The sequence below is a fragment of the Callithrix jacchus genome, chromosome 11 (assembly GCF_049354715.1).
Source record: "Callithrix jacchus isolate 240 chromosome 11, calJac240_pri, whole genome shotgun sequence".
NCBI lineage: Eukaryota > Metazoa > Chordata > Mammalia > Primates > Cebidae > Callithrix > Callithrix jacchus.
The window spans coordinates 103,743,555-103,771,072 of NC_133512.1; the positions used below are offsets into that span (position 1 = coordinate 103,743,555).

General features: G+C 43.7%; 1 protein-coding gene and 1 long non-coding RNA gene across 4 annotated transcripts in view; one reads left to right on the forward strand and one right to left on the reverse strand.

Annotated features, from left to right (window-relative positions):
- On the forward strand, positions 1–27,323 carry LOC100387144 (TRPM8 channel-associated factor 2). 3 transcript variants are annotated; one of them, XM_078343580.1, is made up of 9 exons: positions 1–36; positions 3,953–4,608; positions 8,924–9,087; positions 17,036–18,027; positions 18,636–18,733; positions 20,001–20,214; positions 20,507–20,746; positions 21,655–21,992; positions 24,594–27,323. In XM_078343580.1, exons 3-9 carry the CDS (start codon positions 9,023–9,025, stop codon positions 24,846–24,848), a joined length of 2,202 nt encoding a protein of 733 aa, XP_078199706.1. In that variant the 5' UTR covers positions 1–36; positions 3,953–4,608; positions 8,924–9,022; the 3' UTR covers positions 24,849–27,323. The 3 variants fall into 3 exon arrangements, with proteins under 3 accessions (XP_078199706.1, XP_017831030.2, XP_035110406.1); XM_017975541.5 differs by lacking the exon at positions 8,924–9,087; XM_035254515.3 differs by lacking the exons at positions 8,924–9,087; positions 20,507–20,746.
- Positions 6,756–27,518, reverse strand: part of LOC108592922 (uncharacterized) — a 39,968-nt gene continuing 19,205 nt past the window's right edge. The window contains exons 2-3 of the long non-coding RNA XR_001913260.5: positions 8,922–9,032; positions 6,756–8,799 (exon numbers count right to left, since the gene is read on the reverse strand). This is a non-coding gene — a long non-coding RNA (uncharacterized LOC108592922). The remainder of the gene's footprint in view (positions 8,800–8,921; positions 9,033–27,518) is intronic.

A 27,518-nucleotide genomic window follows, 5' to 3' on the forward strand; every position in this document is an offset into this window, starting at 1 on the left:
AGTCCGAAAATCCCCAGGAATCCGTACTGCCCAGGCGTGAGTGTTCCAATTCGAGCGGGTCTTGAGGTGGGGGCGGTGGCTGAGCACCTAGGCGCTGGGGGTGGCCGCAAAGTGCCAGAGGCCCCAAACCATTCCCGGGTCAAGGGTGCCCCTCTCTTCTTAGGTCTAGGTCTTTGGTTTCATTTGGTTTTGTGAGTCTGGTGCTATTTGCAGTTTGTCTCAAAACACATTTCTCCCTCCTCTTTGAACTTGTAAATTACTAATTCGATAAAGATGTGACTGGTGTGTGCGCGCACGACGGCGAATTTCGTTGCAGAGTGCTGGGTCAGCTTTCCGGGTTATATTACTCATCTGGGGTTTTTTAGTTTCTCTTTGTTTACCCTGTCGAACTGGTAAGGCCCGAGAAGTGAAAGACTTCGCCTGTCTTCTGGGAGGTAGCTAGCAGGATCTTCAGTTCAGGCTTCCGGATCTCTCTCCGCTGCTTTTTTTCACTGGTCCCTTGTGAGGCTGAGATCATGTACCGCATGCTCAATGATATGCGGAGTATTGGCTCTCTTTTGTGAACTCACTTTCCCGCAAGCAATATTAAGAAAAAGGTGGTGAGTAGGAAGGGAAGAGGGAGAGACTGAATTCTACAGGAAATACAGGGCATGCTCAGAATGTCAATCTTTCTAAGTTTGGAGTGATTTCATGGGCGAAAGTAGCAGGAAAGACGTCCAGTAATCACTGGCATGCCCGACCCTGGAGAAGCCAAGCTGAGGCGCTCAGCAAGTTTCACCTTAGTGAAAGTGGAAGAAATGTAAGGACTCTTGTTAGAGTTCTTGTAGAGGAAGACTGTGGATGAGAATATATCCTGGGGACTAAAACCAGGTTGGTTTGATCTAGAATGATTGCCAACCGAAGGAACTGATGTTTGAGAGAGATGGTGAGAGATTAACAGAATGAGGTGGCTAACAGCACATGTGTAGGGCTGTAGAGGCCCCACAGGGTCGTGGGGTGTCCCTTATGCTGTGCTGAGGTGCAGGATCCGAAAAGTAAAGAGACAGGACACTGAAGGACTGGTGAAGAGCATCTGGACTCAGGAGCCCACTCCACCTATGAGCGGAGATCGGTGAACTCCTCGATGCCCAGAAGTATCTGTATTTATTAGGTAAAATCGGGGGCAGGGTCGTGAGTGAGGTCATCATCTATAGGCTTAGTAATAGGGCATATATAATCACGTAAGTCACAAGCAAGGGAGCCACACCCTTATGTCACTTGGGCAGAGAGGTGGGCCATGCGCAGTGGGGGACCATGCCATGTGCATAGTAGAGGGTCATGTACAGAAAAAGGGGTCCACCCCATTAGGTCAACGAGGCAAGGAGATGGGCTGTGTGCAACAGGTGTCCTGCATAACACTTCTTATCTGGGGGCTGGAGACTTCAAAGAATTTCTAATAGAGGGATACTGTAAGCTTAATGCAGTGGGAGCTGGCAGATTTGTGCTCTTCTCTTAAGATATTTATGGGTGGAAGACTTGAGCTAGCACAGAAGTGAGAAAAGACTGACAGGGTGTACAGCTGCCATGTCTGGTCACACCAGAGGGGTTCTTCTCCTTTGGTTATTTCCAGGATCTCAGGCCTGAAGCCTACTTTCCACAGGAACTGGATGCAGGTACTACAACTCCTTTATCAGGAGGAGAGGCCCTTGCTCCAAGCCTGCCATTCAGCATATGCCTTTTCAGGCAGATATGCCACTGCCTGGGTCTTTGGTTCTTGTCCTGGTCTGGCTGTTTTCCCATGTACTGCTTCTGTTCTGTGACTGCTCTAGGCATTCCTCCTACTACAAACTACTATATGGTTACATAGAAGGATTCTATAAATCAGCACTAAATGTGTCAGTACAGCTCCAAATACAATACCTATATTGTGTACCACAGAAAGATTATATGGGATTAAGTATGATTTTATATATAAGTTAGATATAGTAAGCAGTGAGTTATGCTTCAGGCACTACTTCTGTAAACTAATATGTGATTATATATGAAGGATTACATAAAGAAATAGCTGAGTAATAACACTATACACTAAGATATTCTTCGGGTACTAATTTTGCCTGGGGTCTGGACAGTTCTCCTTCCTCAGTGCCCGTGGGGGGTGTTACCACACACATGGATAGGAGGGAGAGAGGAAGGAGGCACGTGTGGCTCACGGGCTTGGTGTGTGTCTTAGTTTAGATTCTTCCCTAAAGAAAAGCCTTATGCAAGGGGTGGGTAAGTGAGATGAAAAAGCCCAAATGAGGAAATGGAGAGAATGAGACAAGGAAAAAAGGGAAAGTTGGGAGGGGCATGGGCTGCGGGTCTTCCATGTGGTGCTCCGTTTTTCCAGGGGCCTTCTGAGGACCTCTGTGAAGGGCACTTTGGGAAAGCCACAGGGCACTTTTCTATGACTCCCTGCTCTACTGGGTGAAGCTCACCCTGGTGTCAACTCACAGTCACTTTAGGGCTGCCCTGTGGACCTGCAGAGGGGAGAAGGCTCAGAGCATACAGGAAAGTTCCTTACACTGGGATCCTCAGAGATGGGCGGAAGGAGGCAGCACGGGACAGCCAGGGGACTACTAGGCGACTGCAATCTGCAACACTGCCCTCGGCACTCCAGGAAACTAGAAAGGGCAACAAAGGGACAGACACTCGTTTAATCCATGCTCACTCTGTGTGTACCAAACCCAGACAAGGCATTTTTATTCGTTATTGTATTTCTCCTCCTCCTCCTCCTCCTCCTCCTCTTCATCCTCCTCCTCCTCTTCCTCCTCCTCTTCATCCTCCTCCTCCTCCTCCTTCTTCTTTTCTCAAGGTAGAGTCTCGCTCCTTCAGGCTGGAGTACAGTAGCGTGATCTTATCTCATTGCAATCTTTGCCCCACTAGGTTCAAGCAATTCTCCTGACTCAGCCTCCCAAGTAGCTGGGATCACAGGAACACACCACCAGACCCACCTATTTTTTTGTAGATTTATAGAGACAGAGTTTTGCCATGTTGGCAAGGCTGGCCTCAAACTGCTGACCTCTGGTGTGATCCGCCTGCCTCAGCTTCCCAAAGTTCTGGGATTACATGCATTAGCCACCACACCTGGACTATTCATATTCTTTTCATCTTCAAAAACAATCTTCCCAGAGATATATTATTCTCTTTTTGATGGGGAAACTGAGGCTGAAGTCATCTATCCAAGAGGAGCCGCTTAAAGGGAGAAATAAGCTCAGTTTTAGGCCCAGCAAATTTTAAAAGACTTCCGGAACCTGCAGAATGCTACCAAATAGAGGGGTCCCTCTCCATTACGGCGGACTTGATAAGTTGGGTGGGGGGCACTTTCCAACTTACTGAAGCTGTCAGAACAATTGCAGTTTTTAACAGGTCTGCAACCTTTCTGTTCAAAAAAATCAAGCACTCTGCCAACTCAGGCACACCAACGTAACTGTCACCTTAATCTACCAGCCCTGCAGGATCTGGCCCCACCCTCACTCCTCCTCATGTCCTGCTCCCACCTGTCCCTTGCTCTCGGCCAAAGCAATCCCTTTGTTGGAATGCTCTTTGCTCACTGCATTTCAGGTTTCAGTTTCAATGCCACTTTCTCAGAGGCCTTTCCTATCGCGCAGAAACTAAAGGGGTCTTTCAGTTCCTCCATATCATGTCATCATGTTTTATTCTCATCATAGGGATTAATTTGTTGCATTTTATTTATCTGTTTACCTACTTATTTTTTCATTATCTTTCTCCTAAAATACTCAAATCACAAAAAGGGAAACCTCATCTCTTTTGTTTCTTGCTGAACTCCCAGTGCCAAAACAGTGTGTGGCCCACAGTGGGGAATCCAATAAAATTTCGCGGTGAATGAATTTAGTTGTTTTCTTCATCTGTTCTGACCAGCAGTGCTTATCAGTATCTCTTAACTACATGAATGTCTTTGCGTCCCTTGCCACAGCTGATAGAACCCATGGCGACATCTGCTGCTTTTGAGACCCTCAGAGCCGCTGCTGCCTTTGAGACCCTCATGGATGGAGTGACAAGCTGGGATCTCCCCAGGGACCCCGTCCCCAGTGAACTCCTTCTTATTGGAGAGGCTGCCTTCCCCGTGATGGTGAATGACAAGGGCCAGGTACTCATTGCTGCCTCCTCGTATGGCCAAGGCCGCCTCATGGTTGTGTCCCACGAGGGCTACCTGATGCATGCTGGCTTGACTCCATTTCTCCTCAATGCAGTGAGCTGGCTCTCTCCCTGCCCTGGGGCTCCTGTGGGAGTGCATCCATCCCTGACACCTCTAGGAAACATCCTGCAGGATGCTGGGCTTGAGGCACAGATCAAGCCAGAACCAGGAAAGCCCCTGTGTGTTTACTGCATCAGTGCCTACAATGATGCCATGACTGCGACGCTGATCCAGTTTGTGAAACATGGAGGGGGCTTGCTCATTGGGGGCCAGGCGTGGTACTGGGCCAGCAAGCACGGCAGTGACAAGGTGCTGTCCAAATTCCCTGGGAACAAGGTGACAAGTGTGGCTGGAGTGTACTTCACCGACACCTATGGGGACAGGGCCCGGTTCAAGGTCTCGAAGAAGGTGCCCAAGATCCCACTCCATGTCAGGTGAGTGTCTGTTCCCCCTTAGGAAGTCTGACTCAGGTTAAACAATAGAGTTGCTCCCCCTCTTCAACGAGCTTCCATGTCAATACAGGTGACTTTCCACCCAGTTTTGGAACCACCACAAATCAAAAACAGGATGATTAAAATGCACCAAGACGCAAGAGAGGCTAGGCTCTCTCTGCCACTCCCTCCTGTGGCCAACACTGAATAGAAAAGCTTGTCTTACTCACCACTCTATCTCCATGTCTAGTGCCTGGAACATAGAAAGTGCTTCTCAGTAACAAATACATGAAAGAACATTTGTTTGTGTGAGAGATCAAGGCAGACAAACCATGCCATTGTGAGGTTTATATTGCAGGGGAGAGAAAGGCAATTAAGGAAATTAATACGTATGTATTCTATCAGGTATTGATAAGATGCATGAAGGAAAATAATGTAAGTGGACTGCATGACAACAGGAAGGCAGTTGGAGGCTATTTTATTTCAGGTGTTCAGGGAAGTTCTATCAGTCAGGCCAAGTTGAATTTGTCAGGATTTGTTGGTGTTGTTAGCAGAAGGGATTTAGTGTGGGGCATTGACTATACTCATGATAGAGGAGCTGAAAATACACATAGGGGAGAGCAGGTAATGCAGAGATGAGCAACAGCAGAACCAGCAGAGGGAGGTGGTGGTGTTAGTGGAGTCCAGGTGCTGCAGCCACCTGGTAGAAGCTGGAGCCATGCTACCCCTTCCCAGCAGGAGCTGGAACCACAGATTCAAGGTCGGTGTGCTGGGAGCTAGAGTCTCAGAGAAGACACTGTGGTTACCAGCAACACAGCCCGAAGAGAGAAGCACACACTTAGCCTCCTTCCCTCTTCCTTCCTGATTTCAGTCTTCCACCTCTACCTTCCATGGGCAGAGCCCACCAGGATCCAGGGAACAGGTGGGAGCCACAGAAAAGCAGTTTTCTGCAACACAGAGAATGACCATGATGAAAGGTGAATGGAGATGAGAGAAAACAAGCCCATGGCCAGCTTGGAAGGCAGGTCTGTTAGGTGGCATTTGAAAGGAGGCCTCAAGGAAGTGAAGGACTGAGCCATGTGGGCATCTGTGAGAGGATTCCAGGTAGAGTCAGGAGCAAGGGTGAAAATCTGGAATGGAAGCCTGCTTGGTACGTTCCAGGAGCATCAAGGAAGCCAGAATGATGGGAGCTGAGTGAATGACAGCTCAGGTCATATAGGACCTGATAGGCCAGGAGTAGAACTTTAGATCTTATTTGCAGTGAGAAGGGAAGGCATTTTGCATTCTCTACAGAAGATTGCTATGATATGACTTAAATTTCCAAAGGAACCCTCTGATTGATGGTGGAGAACAGACTGTGGGAGGCAAAGGTTGAAGCAGCAGATCAATCAGGAGACCACTGCAGTAGACCACAGGAGAGATGGAGGGTGTCTGTCACCCCTCCACCCAGATAAGGGTGACAGAAGCTATGGAGCTACATACAACAGATTCCATTCTGGACACACTTCAAAGGGAGAACCCAACAGACTTGGCTGATGGATTGAGTAAGGAGAAAGAGGAGTTGAGATTTTTGAACTGAAAAAGACAAACAATTAGAGACAGGTGCTGCTATTTATTGATCTGTGAAAAGACAAGAAGATGGATTAGAGGAGATCAGGAGTTTCATTCTGGATATTTTGAGTTTTAGATATTAGTGACAACTTATTTCTGTTTGGCCACATGTAGCAGAAGCCTTAATTATAGCAGATTAACCATGTAGCCATTTATTTTTTCTATGAAACATGAAGCTTAGGTTGGTACTTCGTCTCTGTGGCTGTGAGTCCATCATGTCCCATAGTCATGCTCTGTCTCCTCATCACTGCCCACTCCTGTCATGGTATGTTATTTTATCCTTATGGCTACAAGATTGTCATTGTCAAGATTGTAGTAATGACATTATACCCATGTAATAATAAATTAGAATGGATACACCTACTTTTAGTTTATAAAATTGTAGGATTGTTGGCCCCACAGGGTTGTGGGGTATCCCTTATGCTGTGCTGAGGAACAGGATCCGAGAAGTAAAGAGATAGGACACTAAAGAACTGGTGAAGACCAGCTGGACTCGGGGAGCCATGTCACCTGTGAGCAGAGATAGGCGAGGCCTTGAATGCCCAGAAGCATCTGTATTTATTAGGTACAAGCAGGGGTAAGGGTCGTGAGTGACAGGCTTAGTGATAGGGTATACATAATCACGTGAGTCACAAGTGAGGAGGCCACCCCATTATGTCACTTGGGCAGAGAAGTGGGCCATGTGCAGTCGTGGGCTCTGCCATGCGCAGTAGTAGAGGGTCGTTTACTAAAAAGGAGTCCACCCCATTAGGTCACCGAGGCAAGGAGGCGGGATGTGCGCAACAGGTGTCCTGCGCAACACTTCTTATCTGGGGCTTGGAGACTTCAAAGGATTTCTAATAGAAGGATACTGTAAGCTTAATGCAGTGGGAGCTGGCAGACTTGGGCTCTTCTCTTAAAATATTTATGGGAGGATGACTTGAGCTAGCACAGAAGTGAGAAAAGACTGACAGGGTGTACAGCCTCCATGTCTGGTCACACCAGAGGGGTTCTTCTCCTTGGTTATTTCTAGGATCTCAGGCCTGAGGCCTGCTTTCCACAGGAACTGGATGCAAGGTACTACAACTCCTTTATCAGGAGGAGAGGCTCTTGCACCAAGCCTGCCATACAGCGTATACTCTTTCAGGCAGGGATGCCACTGCCTGGGTCTTTGGTTCTTGTCCTGGTCTGGCTGTTTTCCCATGTACTGCTTCTGTTCTGTGACTGCTCTAGGCATTCCTCCTACCACAAACTACTATATGGTTATATAGAAGGATTCTATAAATCAGCACTAAATGTGTCAGTATAGCTCTGACTACAATACCTATATGATTATATAGAAAGATTATATGGGACTAAGTGTGATTTTATATATATATGCTAGATATAAGTAAGCAGTGAGTTATACTTCAGGCACTAATCATGCCTGGGGTCTGCAGAGTTCTCCTTCCTCGGTGTCCATAGCGGAGGTGTTACCCACATAAAATCATATTTTTTCTAGAAGCCCTAACTACTAGACTTCTATTTCTATTTTAGCGACCAGGACAGTCCTAGCTGCTAAAATATAATCGAAGTCTAGTGATTAGGGCTTCCAGACTGAAGTACCAGGAGGTCTGAAGGCCTGGCTGTTTTTAAATGGGCATTTGGTGTCTCTGAGGAAATCAAGATTCTGCTACAAAAAAGAAAGAGCTACAGATATAGTGAGCAGCTAGCAGTGACTGGGACCCTCAGCCCCAAGCTCTGGACCTCTTTCAATTCCTTCCCTTCTGAGAGATTTGGGGAGCTGATGGGTTTACTCAGAGACATTAGGGTGGGTCTGATTCACTTCAACTTTTTTATTCTAACACTAAGGGAAAAGCAGGTTGAATCTCATCACCATAATCCCTCTTAATTGCCCCAAGGGACTCTCCTCTTTAGCTAAGTTAACCTCTTTTTCTTCATCTATACCTACATTTGTAATCCCTGCCACCAATTCTAAGGTATGTTTCGTGTGTTTGTTATTTTAACTCTTAATTACTGAAAACGTTAAACATATGCAAAAGTAGACAGAATAGTACAGTGAACCCCCAAGCAGCCATTCCCCAGTCCCAAAAACAGTCAACTACAGGTCTATCTTATTTCATCTGTAGCCCCACTCCTCCCACCCAAGATTATTTTGAAGCAAACAGCAGACATCATGTCTTTTCATCTGTACATGTTTAAATATATATACGTCTAAAGAGATGAAGTCTTTTGAAAACATTACTACAAGTCACCATTATCAAACCTAAAAGAATAATTCCTTAGTGTCATCATTTATTTCCATGATTGTCTTATTTTTCAAAATTTGTTAACATTGGGTTGGACGTGGTGGCTCACACCTGTAATCCTAGCACTTTGGGAGGCCGGGGCAGGTGATCACTTGAGGTCAGGAATTTGAGACCAGCCTGACCAATATGGTGAGAATCTACTAAAAATACAGAAATTGGCAGGGTGTGGTGGTGCACACTTGTGGTCTTAGCTATTCAGGAGGCTGAGGCAGGAGAATCACTTAAACTCAGGAGATGGAGGTTACAGTGAGCTGAGATCATGCCATTGCACTCCAGCCTGAGCAGCAGAGACCGTCTGGAAAAAAAAAAAAAGTATTAACATAGGTATTTTAAAAAGCTGAAATATTACGATTTCTTGATACAACTTTTATATCTCCTTTAAGATACTCATTTTCCTTCCAACTTTCTATTACTTACAGTTTTGTTGCTGTTGTTGAAGACACCAGATTCTCTTTCTCAAACAGTTTCCTTCAGTCTAGACTTTGATAGTAGACCTCAAGGAAGTGAGAGAGCGAGGCATGTGGGCATCTGTGAGAGGAAGGATTCCAGGCAGAGTGAGCAGCAAGGGTGAAAACCTGGAAAGGTAAATTGACTGCCTCCCTGGGGTATCATTTAATATGCAGGTACCAGTCCACGGCCTGTTAGTAACCAGACCACACAGCAGGATGTGAGCAGAGGGTGGGCAAACAAAGCTTCCTCTGTATTTACAGCTGCTCACCATCGTTTGCATTACCACCTGAGCTCCGCCTCCTGTTAGATCAGTGGTGGCATTAGATTCTTATAGGGGTGTGAACCCTATTGCAAACTGCACCAGCAAAGGATCTGGATTGCACACTCGTGAGAAGAATCTAATGCCTGATGATCTGTCACTGTCCCCCATCAACTCCAGCTGGGAGCCATCTAGTTGTAGGAAAGCAGCTCAGGGCTCCTACTGGTTCTACATTATGGTGGGTTGTATAATTATTTCATTATCTATTACAACATACTAATAATAGAAATAAAGTGCACAGTAAATGTAATGCACTTGAATTATCCTGAAACCCCTGCCAGGTCCATGGAAAAATTGTCTTCTATAAAACAGGTCCCTGGTACCAAAAGGTTAGGGACCACTGATTTAACATATTCATCTTTTCCTTGTATTCTCTGCATAAGACAAATTAAAAGTTAGATTTTGATTTAGGTCAGGATTGACAAACTAAGGCCAGCCCCCTGTTTTTGTGAATAAAGTTTTGTTGAAGCACAGCCATGCCCATTCATTCAAAAACTGTGGCTGCTTTCAAGCTTCAGTGTCTACCATTGTTGAGTAGTTTCAGCAGAGACCATATGGCCCACAGACCTAAAATATTTGTCTAGCCTTTTAAGGAAAAGTTTCCCAACTCATGATCTGGAGGTTTGATCAGATTCATGTTTGAATTTTTGACCTACTTTATAGGTGGCAGTATGTACTTCCATTGGGTAGAACGTAATGGTCTGGCGTTCTCTCTTACTGTGAGGTTGGCAGTCCTTAATTACCATTCCTTGGCCCTAGACCCATTCATTTGTGTGTATAAAATGATGAGTTTAAAATTTTAGTATTTATTTTATTTGTTATTTGTAATAGTTTTATAGAAGAAACTTCCATTCACCAATTACATACTCTATGGCATAATTTATATAGGAAAGGCAAAATAAATGTTGAATTCTCTCTTTATCATTTTATAACCAGTTTTCAATATTGAGTTGGTTTCCTAGCATCTTCCCGAGGTCACCAATGTGTTTACATTTTTCTTAGAATCATTATGAAATCACAATTGAAAACACAATGTGTTTCATTTGTTATCCTGATTGATATTAAAATTGTCATGTTTGGCTATTGTGAGCCAATTAAAGATGATTCCTGAATCTTTTCCACCCAACCTTAATGAGCTTCCTGACTTTTGGTATAATAGGAGGTTTCAGTTTCCTCTCATACATTTCCTGCTCAGGCCCAGGATTCGCCATTTCTCCAAAAAGCCCTATTTTTCTTTCTTCTTTTCTTTTAATGTACAGCCCATATTTCTGCTAGGAGCCATAATTTGCATTTAGAACCACAATCTGGGCATTAGAGGTGTGCTTGTGATTTCTGCACATTGATTTTGTATCTAGAGACTTTACTGAAGTTGCTTATCAGTTTAAGGAGATTTTGGGCTGAGATGATGGGGTCTTCTAAATATACAATCACGTTGTCTGCAAACAGAGACAATTTGGCTTCCTCTTTTCCTAATTCATTACCCTTTATTTCTTTTTCTTGCCTGATTGCTCTGGTTAGAACTTCCAATACTATATTGAATAGGAATGGCAAGAGAGGGCATCTTTGTCTAGTGCCAGTTTTCAAAGGGAATGCTTCCAGTTTTTGCCCATTCAGTATGATATTTGCTGTGGGTTTGTCATAAATAGCTTTTATTATTTTGAGATATATTTCATCAATGCCTAGTTTATTGAGAGTTTTAAGCATAAAGGGTTGAAGGCCTTCTCTGCATCTATTGAGATAATATGTGATTTTTGTCTTTGGTCCTGTTTATGTGGTAGATTATGTTTATAGGTAAGTGTATGTTGAACCAGCCTTGTATCCCTAAGATGAAGCCTACTTGATCATGATGTGGTGGAAGCAGGAAAGGATACTAGAGTTTTTCATCTTCTAAGCAAAGTAGTGAGCTGCACTCCCACATGAATTCCATCTGTGGCTGGAGGTTGGGTGAAGAGGGCCTAGCTTACTAGGTCCCCTAAGAGTGGACAAACCAGGCCTAATCAAAAAAATGCCAAATCTAAAATGCTCCAAAATCCAAAACTTTTTGAGTGCCACCAACACCATACCAGAACAGGAAAATCCCACACCTGACACCTTTGCTTTCTGATGGTTCAATGTATACAAATTTGTTTCATGCATAAACTTATTTAAAATATTGTAAAAGTTGTCTTTAGGCTATGTGTAAAGGTGTATAGTAAACATAATTAAATTTTGTGTTTAGAGTTGGGTCCCATCACCAAGGTATCTCATTATGTATTTACAAATATTCCAAAATCTGAAAAATATCAAAATCTGAAACACTTCTGGTCATCCCAACCATTTTGCATAAGGGCTGCTCAACCTGTATCATCTCCTTCAATTCTCACAATAATCTTCAGAGATTGGAAATATAGTTAACAAAACCAGGAGAAAGAGTAAACATTGTGACATTGTTAGAAATATTTATATTTTTAATCAGACTTTTGATCTGACCTAGAAATATGAATATATCTGTGCTCACAGGTGGGTAGCAATTGTTTTCTGACTATTCCAGATGAGTAATTTATGTACTTGCAATTTTTTTAAGTGAGTTTTCTAAAATATTTTCTTAAACTTGACAGGTTAAAATAGGTTAAATAAAATTATGTGTCTAATAGGCATGATTGAGACCTAAAGAGATTTTACCCTGTATCTACTAGCTTAAAATAAAAGAAAGAAAAATACCTTTACAATTTCAAGGCACCTCTCTGATTATCTATGCCCATATTGTTCAATGATGTTGAAGACTGTTTTTAAAGTTTTGTTATTTGCTACAGTTTATCTGTATTAAATTAATTTAAAATACAAAAAAGATGTTGTAGGCAGAAGGTCTTCAAAAGGTTTTTTAAAGCATCTGATCAACATAGTTCTCTCTAGCCCTTTTTTTTGATGTTATGGATCCTAAGGAAACATTGTTTCTAGATTCTAGTATTTCTATCCTGTTTATATTTATCAGAGAGTGAATTAAATCCAGAAGAGTATTCTTACATCCCATACAATCTGAACAGAAAAACAAAACAAGCCAAGTGAAGATATATTGGATTATGACCAGTAGACTTCATTACCTTTATGTTTAAGAAAAAAATGTATAAATTGTTAGATGTTTTACCTTTAGTATAGTGAAAATGATAGCAGGGCACTTCACAATTAATCAGTGCTGTAACTTCCTAATTTGGCAGCATTTTAATCAGCATTCAGAAACCTCTCACCCATGTTACCTGTCTGCTCAGGTGTGGTTTGGTATAATACATTTCCTAAACATGCCATCCCCTTCCTTTCCTTTCATCCTCAGTGGCTTCCCCTGCACTTCCAGCTCTGAAGTAACACATGCTTTTCCTTTCTTAAATACAGAATTATTTGCACCTTCTCATCCTGTAAAGCTTCCTTTGCATAAGGTATACTGCTGAGAAATATTAAGTTTGCCCTGCCCCTGTGGCTCCCTTGTGGAGAATACCTTTTAGTTTGTAATTAGTGGTAGGTGGGTAACAGCTGCCTAACTGGTATATTTTTGAGTTATGAGTAAATATAGAAAACCTGTATATTACTAAGAATCACCTGTCTAAGAGCAAATAAATATGTGGATGATAATTTGCTTGGGGCCTCAGCCTGGAGCACTGTTAGCCTCTTAGCTCTCAGGCTGTTATCCCCCAGACAGATCCACTCTGTTGTTCTATCTGGATGTCTGCCTCTCGATACCTTCAGTGCTGCCGGGGTGGGGGTTCCTTCAACCAAGCTGGTTCTCAGTAGTATACCTGTCAATAACCTTGTACCCAGATGTAGGTTTCATCAAAGTCTCAGTAATTGATTGAGAGAGTTCTAATATGTAGACAACAGTGGTTTTAGAGGCATGCCAGCCTGGGTTTTGTAAGAATTAAAGAGGTAAGAAACACGAAAGATGGTTTGACAGTCAAGGATAGGTTTAATTTAGAGAAAACAAACCTGAGAGGGGCTTCTGGCCGAGTTAGGTGAGAGGCACATTCTCTTACAGACTAAGAGTTTTTAAGGATTCAGGGTGGGAGAGTCTATGAGAGGTTTCTACTGCTTCTGTGTCTCTTTGTTATGCTTATGGGAGGGAGAGTTGTGTGTCTATTCCCATACATCTTTCTGTAGCTGCATACCCTTCACCCCTGCTTTTAGCTTCCTTATCATAGTGCACCTGAAAGAAAAGGAATGTGCTTATTAAGGCACACTGTTTTACTGGGGCCCATTGTTTGAGGGTGAAGTTTGGCAGTTACCCAAGAGACTTCTTTGCCCCCACCTCCTTCTGTGCATGAGCTGTCTTATTTGTGTTTTACTGTCTGCTCTTTCTTGCTGCTTGTAGTTAGAAGAAAAGTGATTTCCTTGAAATGCGTGAGGCTAGAAAGGGAGTTGGCACTTAAAGTAGCGGTGTTTGTCCAAAATGATGGTACTCCTGCTCTGTCACATTTGCTTCCTGTCTCTGCCCATTATTAGCTAAGAAACATGTGGAAAGTTTCCTAGTTTTTCCAAAGTTCATCTTTAGAATGAGAATAATAACTTTCAAGTTTATTATTTTGATTAAAAGATATAATACATATGTTAAATGCCTAGCATATATTAAACCTCATTAAATAGCAGCTACTTTTATATTGCTATAATGGCTATATTGTCTTGTCATTTGACACAGCCCTTCCCTCTCCCTGATTCTCATGTTATGTGGGCTTACATTCCCGACCCTCCTTTTCTTCGACCTGTTACCTGGAATTACCCCACCTTCCCCATCTATATTAATGATACTTCTATTCTTGGCTTCCCCTCTTCTTCTCATATCATTCCTCAAGTTGCTACCTACACTGACTCTGCCCAAGCTGCTGCCCCTCCCATGTGCTTTTACGCCTCCACAATCTGGGACCGTGATTTCTCTGCCAATGTCTATTTTCCTCCTTCTATTCCTCTTTCTTTTTCTGGTTCTTATTGCTTCAATCTTGGAATCTGCCGACTTCATACCTTTTCTGGCCCCCCAGCCCTCTTCCCAGGTGAAACCGTTTATTCTCATGACTGGATACTCAACTATGTGGGAATTAGAGAAACTTACAACTTTTCCTCCGCTCAGCTATTTCCACTCATTGAGTGCCGGCATTGTCGACCTTCTAACTCCTCTTTGGACCCCTCTCCACATTGGCAGTTCTGTTTTCCTAACCAAAAGCAAGCTATTAATTATACCCTGCCTTCTGGTTTCTCCTTTTTGACTGGTCTGTTCCTCAGCCTCTTGGCATTGCCTTAGCTCGTTATGAAACACCTGGTGGTTGGGGCACTCCTATTTACACTACCTTCTCTGGCAAAGCTTATACCTCTCTCTGGAAGCTGTTTATATCCTTATTTTCTGTTTGTTTTATCTTATCCTGCTAGACACACTATTTATACTCAATCTTGCGTTGCTTATTGCTGGTAATGTTTCAATTACCTGGGCTTCTGGCTCATATTCCTTTTATTGTGAAAATTGTATTCTTACCAACTACATTGATCCTTCCTTTTTTCCTGTCCATACCCTTCTTCTTGTGCACCAGCCCCCCTATGTTATGTTACCCGTTAATGTTTCTGGACCTTGGTATGATCAAAAAGCCCTTCTTATTTTCCAACAAGTTTGCGATCTCATGATCCGCCCTAAACATTTCCTTGGTATTCTCATTGCTAGCATTATTGCTGTTGTTTCAGTTGTGGTCACTGCTGCTACCGCGGCTGTTAGCCTTGCTCACAGTGTCCAAACTACTACTTATGTTAATCATCTTGCAAATAATATTTCTGTTATCATGGGAACTCAAATGGATATTGATAAGAAAATTGATGAAAAACTTAATGCTTTGGAACAAACTGTTACTATTCATGGTGATAAACTTAATATTCAAAAGCACCTGGCCCTTCGTTGCCATGCAGGTTATAAATATATTTGTGTTACTAATACTCCTTATGATGACACTAAATGGCAGTGGCCTCTTGTTAAGGCCCATTTACAAGGAATTTGGACTCATGAAAATTTATCTCTAGATGTTTTCAAGCTTCAGCAGGAATTTCAGCAGGAAATTTCTTGTTGGGAGCTGCCTGAGGATGACACAATCGCCTGTGATATTGTGCAAACCTTGTCTTCCTGGGTACGTGGAGTTCATCTCCCGTCCTTTTCCTCTTTAATTGGTATTGGAGTGGCTTTACTCCTTCCTATAGTCCTTCTCCCAGTACTCTTTCGCCTTGTGTTCTCCTCCCTTCAACAATTTCGGCTCAAGCTTTTTGAGTTGCATTTAAAAACAAAAGAAGGGAGAACTGAGGGAGAACTGTGGGGAACGCTCCCGTGTGAGGCCCCTAGGAAACCCTAGGTGCCTGTGAGAAGATGCTAAGAATCCTTAGAGTGGAATGTTTTATTATTAAGTCTTGTAGCTCAGTATCATTAACTCCCTGAAATATCTTGAGTTCAAACAGGTAAAAAGCCACAGGCAGACCTGATACCTGAACTCTATGACATTTGCCATGTGAGTTTGAAAATGGGATGACAAAACTAAGACATGCCATCTCCTAATTTTCATGCTGAAAAGAAATTCAAGAGAATCTGCACAAGAGTTACGTTTTTCAATAATGTTTTACTCCCAGGCTAAACTATACTTTCAAAAAATATTTAATTTCTAATTATAAAGGAAATAAATGTTAATTTTAAAATTTGCGACAATAAAGCTTTTTAAACATAATTAAAATGACCTACAATCCCACCAGCCAAGATGACCATTGAAGACTTATTTTTTTAACAAAGACATTTTGATAAATATGTTTAGGTTCTGCTTCTATGTCTAATTTTATGGTTTTTGATTTTTCCCAAAATGTGTCTTATTTAGAGCATGGTCTCTTGTAATCCAATCTAAACATTTTTTCCATTAAGCATTTTGCAAATTATCTAATAATTATTTTAATCACTATATGTTTTGCAATCTCTTGTTAACTATAATGTACTTAACCAACCTCCTATTGCTTGACATTTACAGTATCTACAAATTGTTTAAAAAATTCTTGAAATACAAAGCCTTTTCTAGATTCATTACATTTTGACATTCCTTAATAAAAAGAAGTAAATACTCTAACCAGGTTTGAGTGAACTTTTAAAAATGATGTGTGTTTGTATAAATCTTCAAGTATAGTGTGAAACAACTTACTTGTGATGTGTTCCTAGATCAGAACTACCCTATAGAGAGTACAAATTTGATGATTTTACAGACTTCCTTTACAGAAAATTAGCTCAAGTAATTAATAAGCAGTACGATTTTCTCTGGGCTTGATAAACTACTTTTTCTAATGTAATTTGTTTATATGCTTAAATATTTTAAAAGATAAGAAACTGAAGCCAGAATATTCGATACTTAGTTGCCTAAATGGGAAGAATTTCTGCAGGTGCTCATTTCGAAAATGTGGATTTTCAGATATGCAAGTAAGGGCAATCACTACCTCTATAGCAATTCCTCAAATCTATGACAACATTGCTTGTGAGAAATACTGTTATTTTATGTATCACTAAGCAACAGCAAACACTACCAATTAAATGATAATATGCCATCAGTTGTGAAAAAATATGCCTTAAACAAGATAAAAATAAATGATATTAACATGCTCAAATTCTAATATTAGTAAGAATGGGAAGGTTGTCATGAACCATGCAATCTTCCTACCTGCACGTAGATTTCTCCATTCAGTGAGTACAATTCAGTGGCTCATTAACTAACTGTAGCCTCATCGTTTCTACTGTCTCTTCCAGGTGTGGGGAGGATGTCAGGCAGGACCAGCAGCAGCTCCTGGAGGGGATCTCAGAGCTGGACATTAGGACAGGGGGAGTCCCCTCAGAGCTGCTGGTGCATGGAGCCCTGGCCTTCCCTCTGGGGCTGGATGCCTCACTCAACTGCTTCCTGGCAGCTGCTCGCTATGGCCGAGGCCGGGTGGTCCTGGCTGCCCATGAGTGCCTGCTCTGTGCTCCCAAGATGGGGCCCTTCTTGCTCAATGCTGTGCGCTGGCTGACCGGAGGCCAGACAGGCAAAGTTGGGGTGAACACAAGTCTAAAAGATCTGTGTTCCCTCCTATCAGAGCATGGCCTGGAATGCAGCTTGGAGCCACATCTGAACAGCAACTTGGGTGTCTACTGCTGCAAGGCCTACAGTGACAAGGAAGCTAAGCAGATGCAGGAGTTTGTGGCTGAGGGTGGGGGGCTGCTGATTGGGGGCCAGTCCTGGTGGTGGGCCTCCCAGAACCCTGGCCACTCCCCCTTGGCTGGCTTCCCTGGTAACATCATCCTCAACTGCTTTGGCCTCAGCATCCTGCCTCAGACTCTCAGCGTAGGCTGCTTCCCTGTTCCAACCCCTGAGATGAGAAGCTACCACTTCCGCAAGGCACTGTCTGAGTTCCAGGCTATATTAAACCATGGAAATGGGAACTTGGAAAAGAGCTGTCTGGCAAAGTTGAGAGTTGATGGCGCAGCCTTCCTACAGATTCCTGCGGAGGGGGTCCCTGCTTACATATCCCTGCACAGGCTCCTGAAGAAGATGCTAAGAGGGTCTGCACTCCCAGCTGTGAGCCAGGAAAATCCAGTTGCTGGTGACTCCATTGAGGCTGCAATGCTCTCTCTGGCCACTCGGCTGGCTCACTCTCTAACTGACTGCTCCCAGCTAGCCAAGGAGCTTGGCACCAGGACCTGCTCCTCCAATTTGTACCCCTCAAAACACCCCATCACCGTGGAGATTGAAGGAAACAACCCAGGTATGAAAAGAGAACAGTGTGCCCAGAACATGAAAGACCCAGGGGAAAATGGGATTGGCTGACACTACACAGGACATTGCAGGTACTTCCCCTCAGACCCTTAGGAAGACTAACTCCATTCTTTTTTCTTTTTTGACAGATTTTCACTCTGTCACCCAGGCTGGAGTGCAGTGACACAATCTCGGCTCACTGCAACTTCCACCTCCTGGGTTCAAGCAATTCTCCTGTCTCAGTCTCCTGAGTAGCTGCAACTACAGGTGTGCACCACCATGCCTGGCTAATTTTTGTATTTTTAGCAGAGATGGGGTTTCACCATATTGGTCAGGTTGGTCTCAAACCCCTGACCTCAAGTGATCCACCTGCCTTGGCCTCCCAAAGTGCTGGGATTACAGGCATGAGCCACTGAACCTAGCTGACTCCATTCTTTATCAGGTACTTTCAAGAAAATGGAGGTTGGGGCTCTGTTTAGGGATTAGGAGAGATGAATCCAAGAAGAAGTATGGATGACTTAAGATACACAGGGGAGAAGCTGCACCTATGGGAGGGGCTGTGAGGCCCCAAGTGGAGATGAAGTCACACTGGAAGAACTTTCTCTGTGATTTTGTCAGGCAACAATGATTGCTGGGTGAGTACTGGGCTCTACCTCCTGGAAGGACAAAATGCAGAAGTCTCACTGTCTGAAGCTGCTGCCTCTGCTGGCCTGAAGGTAGGCTAAACACCTACAGTTGCCACCTCTCAACACCCTAGAGCTGTATCATTCTCACCCACTGTCCAGTTCCAGCTCAGGGGGATCCAGCCAAGAGTACAGGGATGGATTATTCTGCTCATTTTACAGATTTTACAGTTGAATTTCAGGGCACCTAAGTGAGTGACTAAAGTGCCTAGTGTTATCAAGTAAAAGGAGCTCACGTAGAATGTGCTAGAAGCCAATACTATGACACTTGAGGTTTTAACCAAAAAAAAAAAAGCATTTGATTACAAGTTGACTAATAAGGAGACAGGAGAGGAGTCCACCTCAAACTGTCTCATTGTGCCTCCTTTAAAGAGTTCCTTTATTAGAGAAGGTTTAGGGAGTGGGTTCCGTGATCAGTAGGTGATTGGTAGAAGGAAAAGAAAGGGCTGGAAACTCCTCAGGCATGTGCACGTTTCTCTTCAAACCTCCTCATGGGTCCCATGTGCAGATTCAGGGGGAGTTAGTGTGAAACCTGCAGTGGAAATTTGGGCTATGATGTTGGCAAGCACATTCTGCACAAACTCTTATTTTATCTCTTTATCTTGATGCCTGAAGTGTGTCCATAATCCCATCACTCCCCAAAATATGCCCTAAATGTGGAATTTAAATTCATCCTGCCTCTTTGACTCTGAGGGTCACCTTCTACCACAGCTAGGGTCTCTTTTGTGTCGGCATTCTTTCTGGAGCTTGCTTACATCAAACCTAAGAAGCTTTTCTAGAAAAGAAACTCCAGGATTCTAGAAAAGAAACTCCAGGATTCTAGAAAAAACAGACCTTCATCCATCTGGCCAGGAAGGGAAGCTCTGGGAAAAGAGGGAGAGAGAATTAACCTCACTGCCTATGGACAGGCCTCCTGTGTATTCACAGAGGACAAAGCAGAGTCCCTGAGCTCATTCCCAACTTCAGACTCACCACACTGGTGTAGGTCCTGCTGGAAGAGCCCAGGATTCTGCCTGGCAAAGACACAAGGCCTTTGTCAGGATCAGCCTGGTCTCCCACCAATTCATGTCAGGTGAAGATTTACAGTGGAGCTGTTGAAATCCTTGGAAAAATGATTTTACATGCTTTGAAGTCCAAATGACATTTGAGTGCTAAAATTTCCTAAGCTTCCATGCCTAGCACATAGAAAAGGGAAGCTGGGTTTTCATGGGTATGTTTGTGTAATACTTTCCATCTACACCACCTCACACACATCGAAGGACTCTAATTCCTCCAACACTTGGTGGAATCACCTGTCCAGGTACAGATTGGTTGCCACACTGATGACCTGACCAAGGCCAGGAAGCTATGTCGAGCCCCCGTGGTGACTCACCAATGCTGTATGGACAGGACCAGTCAGTCAGTCTCCTGCCTCTGGGGTGGCCTTCTCTACGTCATTGTGCCCAAAGGCAGACAACTAGGCCCTGTGTCTGTCACTATCACGGGGGCTGTGCATGCCCCATACTACAAGCTGGGTAAGTGGACTGAACATTTAGTGGGGGAATTGTGGGATGGTTGCTAAATGGGAGAGGGATGAGGTTTGATGGAGAGAAAGGGCAAGAACTGTTGGGGGAGAACATGGAGGCAGGAGATATGGAATACCCTGTGTCCATGGAGACTTCAGGGCAGACAAAGAGAAGAGTCTGGAAGTCCTTTCCATTACAAGAAGAACATTATTGCAGCATTCTTCCAGAGTTCAAGTTGTACTTTTAAGCTCAAGGTATGTTGCAAAGTGGTTGTGGTGGGTTCCATGCTATTCATTTCCAGGTAAGACATCCATAGAGGAGTGGAAGAGGCAGATGCAGGAGAACCTGGCTCCCTGGGGAGAGCTGGCCACGAACAACATCATCCTGACAGTGCCAACCACAAAGCTCCAGGCCTTGGAAAACCCTGAGCCTGTGCTCCGCCTCTGGGATGAGATGATGCAGGCTGTGGCCAGACTGGCGGCTCAGCCCTTCCCTTTCCGCCGACCCGAGAGAATTGTGGCTGATGTGCAGATCTCAGCTGGTGGGTGCTTCCAGGAATCCTCCTAGTCAGTGGACACCATTTATCTATTACTTTGGTGTTTATGAATATTCAAGATTTGTAAGCATAATTTTATTAGTAAAGCAAGGGAAAAGGTTATAAAGGACATTGACCATGATGGGGATGAAAGAATGTTTACACGTGAAAAGGCAAATTGTTGACATCTACCAGGTGAGATGGTTTAACCAGATGGTTTAACAATCTCAGATAAAGTTATACTGGGAATTCATAGATGGCAAAAAGGGTCATTTCAATGAAAGCCTCCAAAATGAACTATTATCTTCAAACATAAGCCAGAGTTTAAAATGAAAAGAAGAAATATGGAAGGAGGTGTATGTTAGGTACTTAGTGATTAAAAAGAAACAGGTGCATAGGAAGCAAAATAAGGAACTCTGGATCCCACATGGGGAAGTTCCTTTGGATCTCAATTTTTGTATCTTCAAATAAGGACAAAAGTTATCTCTGTCATTGAGTATAAACCTGGATAAAAGTTGCATACATGGGGAAGAAAGAATGACACTGTTCCAACCCTAAAGGATGTCAAATCCAGACATAGGACATATCACAGACTGAGATGCCAAAGACACTCACACACACAAAGTGAAGGTGTAAAATGCCAGCAAGAATGACTATGTAAAGTATAACCAATTTCTTCAGGGCCAGAGTGAGGAGGAGGGCACAACTCAGGTGTGAGAGGCTAAGAAGGGGATTAGGTACTATTCAGTTTCTGACCAAGTCAGGGAACGGTGTCTGCTTTCCAATCAGCATAGAGATTCTGCAATTACTGGGGATAACCATGATGGTGAAGAAAAGTCCCATATGGATAAGAATGAAGCATATAGTTTGGGTGGACCCTCCTTCATGCTCATGTCTTCCTTCTGTGTCCACAGGCTGGATGCATTCAGGATACCCCATCATGTGCCACCTGGAGTCTGTGCAAGAGCTCATCAATGAGACGAGCATGAGAAGTCGGGGTCTGTGGGGCCCCATCCATGAGCTTGGCCACAACCAACAGCAGGATGGATGGGAGTTCCGCCCACACACTACCGAGGCCACCTGCAACCTTTGGTCAGTCTATGTGCATGAAACAGTCCTAGGGATCCCCAGGGCTAAGGCCCATGAGGCTCTGAGCCCTCCAGAACGAGAGAGGAGAATCAAGGACCACCTGGGAAAAGGAGCTCCCCTGTGTGACTGGAATGTGTGGACAGCCCTGGAAACATATCTGCAGGTACTGAGCTGAAATTCTTGGGGAAGGGGATGACCAGACTTCTCTGTCATGTAGCGACCTGGATCCCAGGAGCTCTCCAGCTCCTTCACTACTCACCGGTCTGGCCCACCACCTGCCCTAGAAATGAGAGGGACTGGGCCTCATGGTGCTGATTCTCGGGTTATGCCCCCCTAAGGCAGAAAGAATGGCAGCTGTCTCACTCACCTTCTGATTCTGCAATGTAAGAGGAAATGAAAAGTACTATGAAAATAGAAATAGAAATATAACATATTATTCAAGGGCAGGAATTTTGTGAGACGTTCCTGAAGCTGAATCGCAGTTCTTCCATTCACTGGCTTTGTACTTGGTCTCCTAATAAGTGTTCCATAAATGGGCATTGTTTTGTTTAATGTGTTTCACCTAAATTTTACGAGTCAAATGAGTGTTACACTTTTTTTATATATATATAATAACAGGGTGTCTGCAATGCAGCTGTGTTACAATAAGAAGGCATTGTCAGAGATAAATCTGCTAGCAAGGGTCTCAGCATCCATCATCCCACTTGAAACCAAAATGATTTAAAATGAATACCCAATCAAGCCAATAGGAGAACACTGAAGTCATAAAGCAACTGTGAAATAAACACAAATCCCTGCGCCCTCCCCTAGTCCAGCATTGAATGTCCAGGTTTCTGAATTGTCAGTGTTGTGCCCCTGTCACATCTCCCATAGCTCTATAGATAGGAGCTGTCTGGCTCATTTTCCCAGAGCCAGACACTAAATTAAAGAATTTCAGCAACTTGTCAAGAAGCACCCATTTAAGTGAAAGACCTAGAACTTAAAATCAGGACGTAATGACAAGCCCCAGACTTTCACCTTGCCATACCTGCTCTTAGATTTTTTTGCCTGTCACTAATTTTCTGACCATGAACATCACACAGCCCAGTCAATGAGGGAACTTTATGTTGTATCCACTTCCACACCCTTCGATAGACAGTCTGGGGTATACAGGGCCATGGACCAAAATGGTAGATTGCCCCTAAAGTGTAAGTTTAAGCCCTAATTCTACCCTTCTCTGCTAAACTGTGGTGCCCCAAATATCAGTTCTCAAAAGCTCTAGAGAGACCACAACTGAGACTCGGCCGCAGGACAAACAGGCACCTTGTGACCCCATTTCCTGCTAGAGGGCTTCTCCCCGGCATCCCCACACCTGCTGCCTCAGCGCAGGCTCTCATTAGTTTTCCCTCAGTCTATTCCAGTAGCCTTGTAAGTTGTCCCAGCATCTTGCCTCAGTCCTCTATGATCCATCTTCCTTACACTCCTTCCAAAATAATGTTAATACTCTGTCTAGAAAATGCTTACAGGGTTCTCTAGCACATATGGGATACAGTTGAAGCTGATTAGCAAGGCATAAAAGGCCCTTCCTGACCAGAGGTGCCAGATCTCTAGCTGTTCTATCTTCTATTGCTCTCACCTCCGTGATTTCCCTCTGCCATGCCAACCTGCTTACTGTTACAGACACATCTTGCTGTTTTGGCTCCTGTGCCTTCCCTTGTTTTCTTCCTGCTGCTGAATCATCTTGTCCATTACCTGTCAAGTCACCTGTCCAAATTCAGCTCTGTTGCCCACTTCTCCTGGACATCATCTCCTTGATAAGCCAACATTTTTAGCAATGTGTTTATTTACATGTCTCTCCCTTTGGCCAGTGTTCTCTAGAGGGACGAGAGCTCTAAGTCATGTTTGCTAGCACAATAGCTGGCATGTTGTAGATGTCTAACAATATTATATGTTTAATAAATGTTGAATTTTCTGGTGTATAAAAGTGTCAAACAGCAAGCCAGTGAGAAGGGAGGAGCAATAATGAGGGTACAACAGTGAGACTCTGAGGGAGGCTCGGCTTCCGTGGTGTCATCTTTCCTCGTGCTTTTACAAGTCAGAGTCAGAGAACGCCCATCTATTAAAGGGAGAGTGGGGATGTGAAATCCCAGCACTTTGCTCACTGGAAATTTGCATAATCTTAGTGAACAAGGGCTTTTGGCCAAGGGCTTTCCTGAGGGAGCCCCTTAAGACATGCTGGATCTTTTCTTTTTCTGCCCTCAATGCAGTGTTCAACAGAGCAATATTGTACCTTGCAGATAGTCACAGGACCGAGATGGCTATAAAATCAGGATTATTATGATGTCTGGAAATTATACTATTGGAGGTGCCCAGCTTTTAGAATCTCAATAGGCCAAATATGTAAGAAGTGAAGGTTTCTCATCTCAGTCAGGCCCAAACCTGCCCTGATGCTGAGGAAAACACTTAAGATCTGGGAACACAAATTTTTAAATTAAAGATAATTATAGTGGTCATTTGTTGAGTATTTAACCACTATTCAGACATCAGGTTTCCCCTGAGCATCCTCACTATAGGCAGGGGGTGCTGTTTTGTGGCCAAGGGGTGGAATGAGCCAATGAGATTGCATTAATATGCAGGGGTAGAGTGGGGAGATAGGGGTACATATCAGGGGTGAAGTTAACTATTGAGAGGAGGTGATCATGTGAATGAAATATACTTATGAACACACATGTTGCATCACTTTTGCAAACTTGACTTTTCATTCTGTTCTTCTTTCTCTTTACAGCTCCAGGAGGCCTTTGGGTGGGAGCCATTCAACCAACTCTTTGCTGAGTACCAGACCCTCTCTCACCTACCCGAAGACAACACTGGCAGGATGAATCTATGGGTGAAGAAGTTCTCTGAAAAAGTGAAGAAGAATCTGGTTCCCTTCTTTGAGGCCTGGGGCTGGCCTGTCCAGAAGGAGGTGGCTGACAGATTGGCCTCCCTACCAGAGTGGCAGGAAAACCCCATGCAAGTGTACCTCTGTGCCAAGAAGTAAAGGATGCCCAACAATGCGGGAGAGAAGAGGCAAGATCACGCCGCCAACTCCACCACCAGGGTTTTGGCCACATGTGCTCAGTACCTGGAGCCTGAATCCTCCTTACCAGCCTGAGCTCTAGGTGGTGGCCAAGGTCATAAGAATAACTTCAACCCATTTCTGAAAAAGGTTCTCTTGTGCTTCCTTTTATTGTTTTTCTGTTGACACTGTTTCTTTCCCCAGGAGACTCACTTCACCTCTTAGTCTCCCAGAAAGGATGTTTCATCCTGCCTTCCTGAGGGTTCTATTTTTGACCAATAGCTCTAAAGACCATGGGTTCCCATAACAACCATATCCCTTTCTCATCCCTGCCGTCCCTGAACAAAGATTCTAACTTGTTATGCTTTAAGAAGTTTTCTAATAGCAAGACACACCGGAATCGTGGAGAGAGCCCTAAGCCAGCTTTGGTTTTACAGAAAATCACTTCACCTCTCTGTGTTTCTGTCTTCACATCCATGACATCGGTATAGGAATCTTTTCCTCGCAAAGCCGTTGTTTGGTAACGGTGAACATGTTTGAAACCACAATATGCACAGACATTACGTGTGTATAGGGTACTCCTTAGATTTCTCCCGGTCCCATAGTGGACTGTTACGGTGTCGAGTCTAGCATGCACATCCTGGGCACTGAATCTCACTTCAGTGTTCACCCCCTTGATGTCCATATTCAGTCCTTGTATATTTAGAGAATACCGATGTTTTCCCAGACATGCTCTCAATAATGGTAGTTGTCAGCAGTATCCTAGCCCTTTTTACATGTTTTCTCTCTCTGCTCGAAGGATTCTTGGGTATAACCTAACCTCCCCAAAAAGAGTCCTGTGCTCAAACTGAGGGTCACAGAGCTGGGGGGTTAGGTCTTTGGGGACAGCTCTGTCTTCCAGTACTTTTGTTTCAACCAAAGGGCAAAGTCATATTAACAACTGCTACTAAGTCTATATACCTATTCAGTCTTACTACAAAACAGGCAACTGACTTCTCTGGTCACATGGAATCAAGGCACTGACGTAGGGGTCAGGGAGGTCCACAGGCACAGTGGGCTTCACTCTGGAACAGGATTACTGCGTGCAGCAGACCCAGTCATACTTAAAATCAACTCACAACCCAGCGTCCCCTGAGCTTTCTCTTAATCTTCTAGCCCAGCCCAACTCTTTGGTTAGGGGAGTTCTCACTGGAGATTTGTCTCTGGGATTCATGGGTGTATGCCCAGATCTTTTCGCCAGTTCACTTTTAGACCATGTTATCGTTTGTTTTGAATATCAGTCATTAAGCTTTGTTGAGAGTAGAGTGGCTTCCCATGAGGACAACTCACTTACAGCAAGTCTTTTGCTGAACACCATCAGCATATCCTTCCCAATTCTAGATCATTTCCTTTTATTTCTCTAGTAGCCTCGCCAGGGGCTTTGCACATGAAAGTGTTCATGAAATATCTGTCAGATGAAAGAACAGTAATGACACCTAACACATAATGAGTGGGCAGTATGTTGGAGTCATTGTGTGAGGTATTTACTGTGAATTATCTCATGTAATCTTCCCAGCAGTCCTCTGAGATAGGTTATGGTATTATTCCCATTTCATAGATGAGAAAACTGACACTCTGGGATATAAAACAACTTTTCTGAAGGCACAAAAGTGAATAAGAGAAACAGCCAGGGCCTAATTGAAGCCCATAACCATGAAAACATTGTGGAACTCACTCTTCATGAATGGTTTATGAGTTAAACAAAATGTCACCTAGAAAATAGATAAAAATATGTTCAACAAAGTCTGGATTTTTCTGATATTTACTACTGAATTTTCATTCAGTAACAAACTTCACTTCCAAAAAGGTGTTAGTATCTGATTTTCTACCTGCCTCAGCATGTCATTTGTCTGCCTTTGGGTAAACCAGCCTTGGGTAGAGAAGGGATTTGAGCCCAGGAAATTCATCTCCTGAACTGCTGGGTGTTTATTTTTTTCGTTAAGATTTGGGATACATGTGCAGAACATGCAGGTTTGTTACATAGGTATATAGGTGCCATGGTGGTTTGCTGCACCTATCAACCCATCATCTAGGTTTTAAACTCTGCATCCATCAGGTATTTGTCCTAATGCTCTCCCTCCCCTTCTCCGCAATCCCCTGACAAGCCCTGGTGTGTGATGTTGCTCTCCCTGCGTCGATGTGCTGTCACTGTTCATCTCCCACTTACGAGAGAGAACATGTGGTGTTTGGTTTTCTGTTCCCGTGTTAGTTTGCTGAGAATGGTAGCTTCCAGCTTCATCATGTCCTTGCAAGGAAAAATAAACTCATTCTTTTTTATGGCTGCATATTATTCCATGGCATATCTGTACCACATTTTCTTTATACAGTCTATCACTGATGAGCATTTGGGTTGGTTCCAAGTCTTTGCTATTGTAAATAATGCTGCAAAAAATAAACATACATGTGCATGTCTCTTTATAGTAGGATGATTTGTAATTCTTTGGGTATATACCCAGTGGTGGGATTGCTGGGTCAATGGTATTTCTGGTTCTAGATCCTTGAGGAATCATCACACTGTCGTCCACAATGGTTGAACTAATTTACATTCCCACCAACAGTGTGAAACCATCCCTGTTTCTCCACAGCCTCGTCAACATCGGCTGTGTCCTGACT

What these genes read in the sequence shown, in the direction of transcription:
- LOC100387144 (XM_017975541.5), top strand. Translation starts at nt 3,965, where the DNA reads ATGGCGACATCTGCTGCTTTTGAGACCCTCAGAGCCGCTGCTGCCTTT. An exon ending in CTGCCTCTGCTGGCCTGAAG is followed by an intron (nt 18,734 to 20,000) that starts GTAGGCTAAACA and finishes TCACCTGTCCAG; the next exon opens with GTACAGATTGGTTGCCACAC. An exon ending in TGCCCCATACTACAAGCTGG is followed by an intron (nt 20,215 to 20,506) that starts GTAAGTGGACTG and finishes ATTCATTTCCAG; the next exon opens with GTAAGACATCCATAGAGGAG.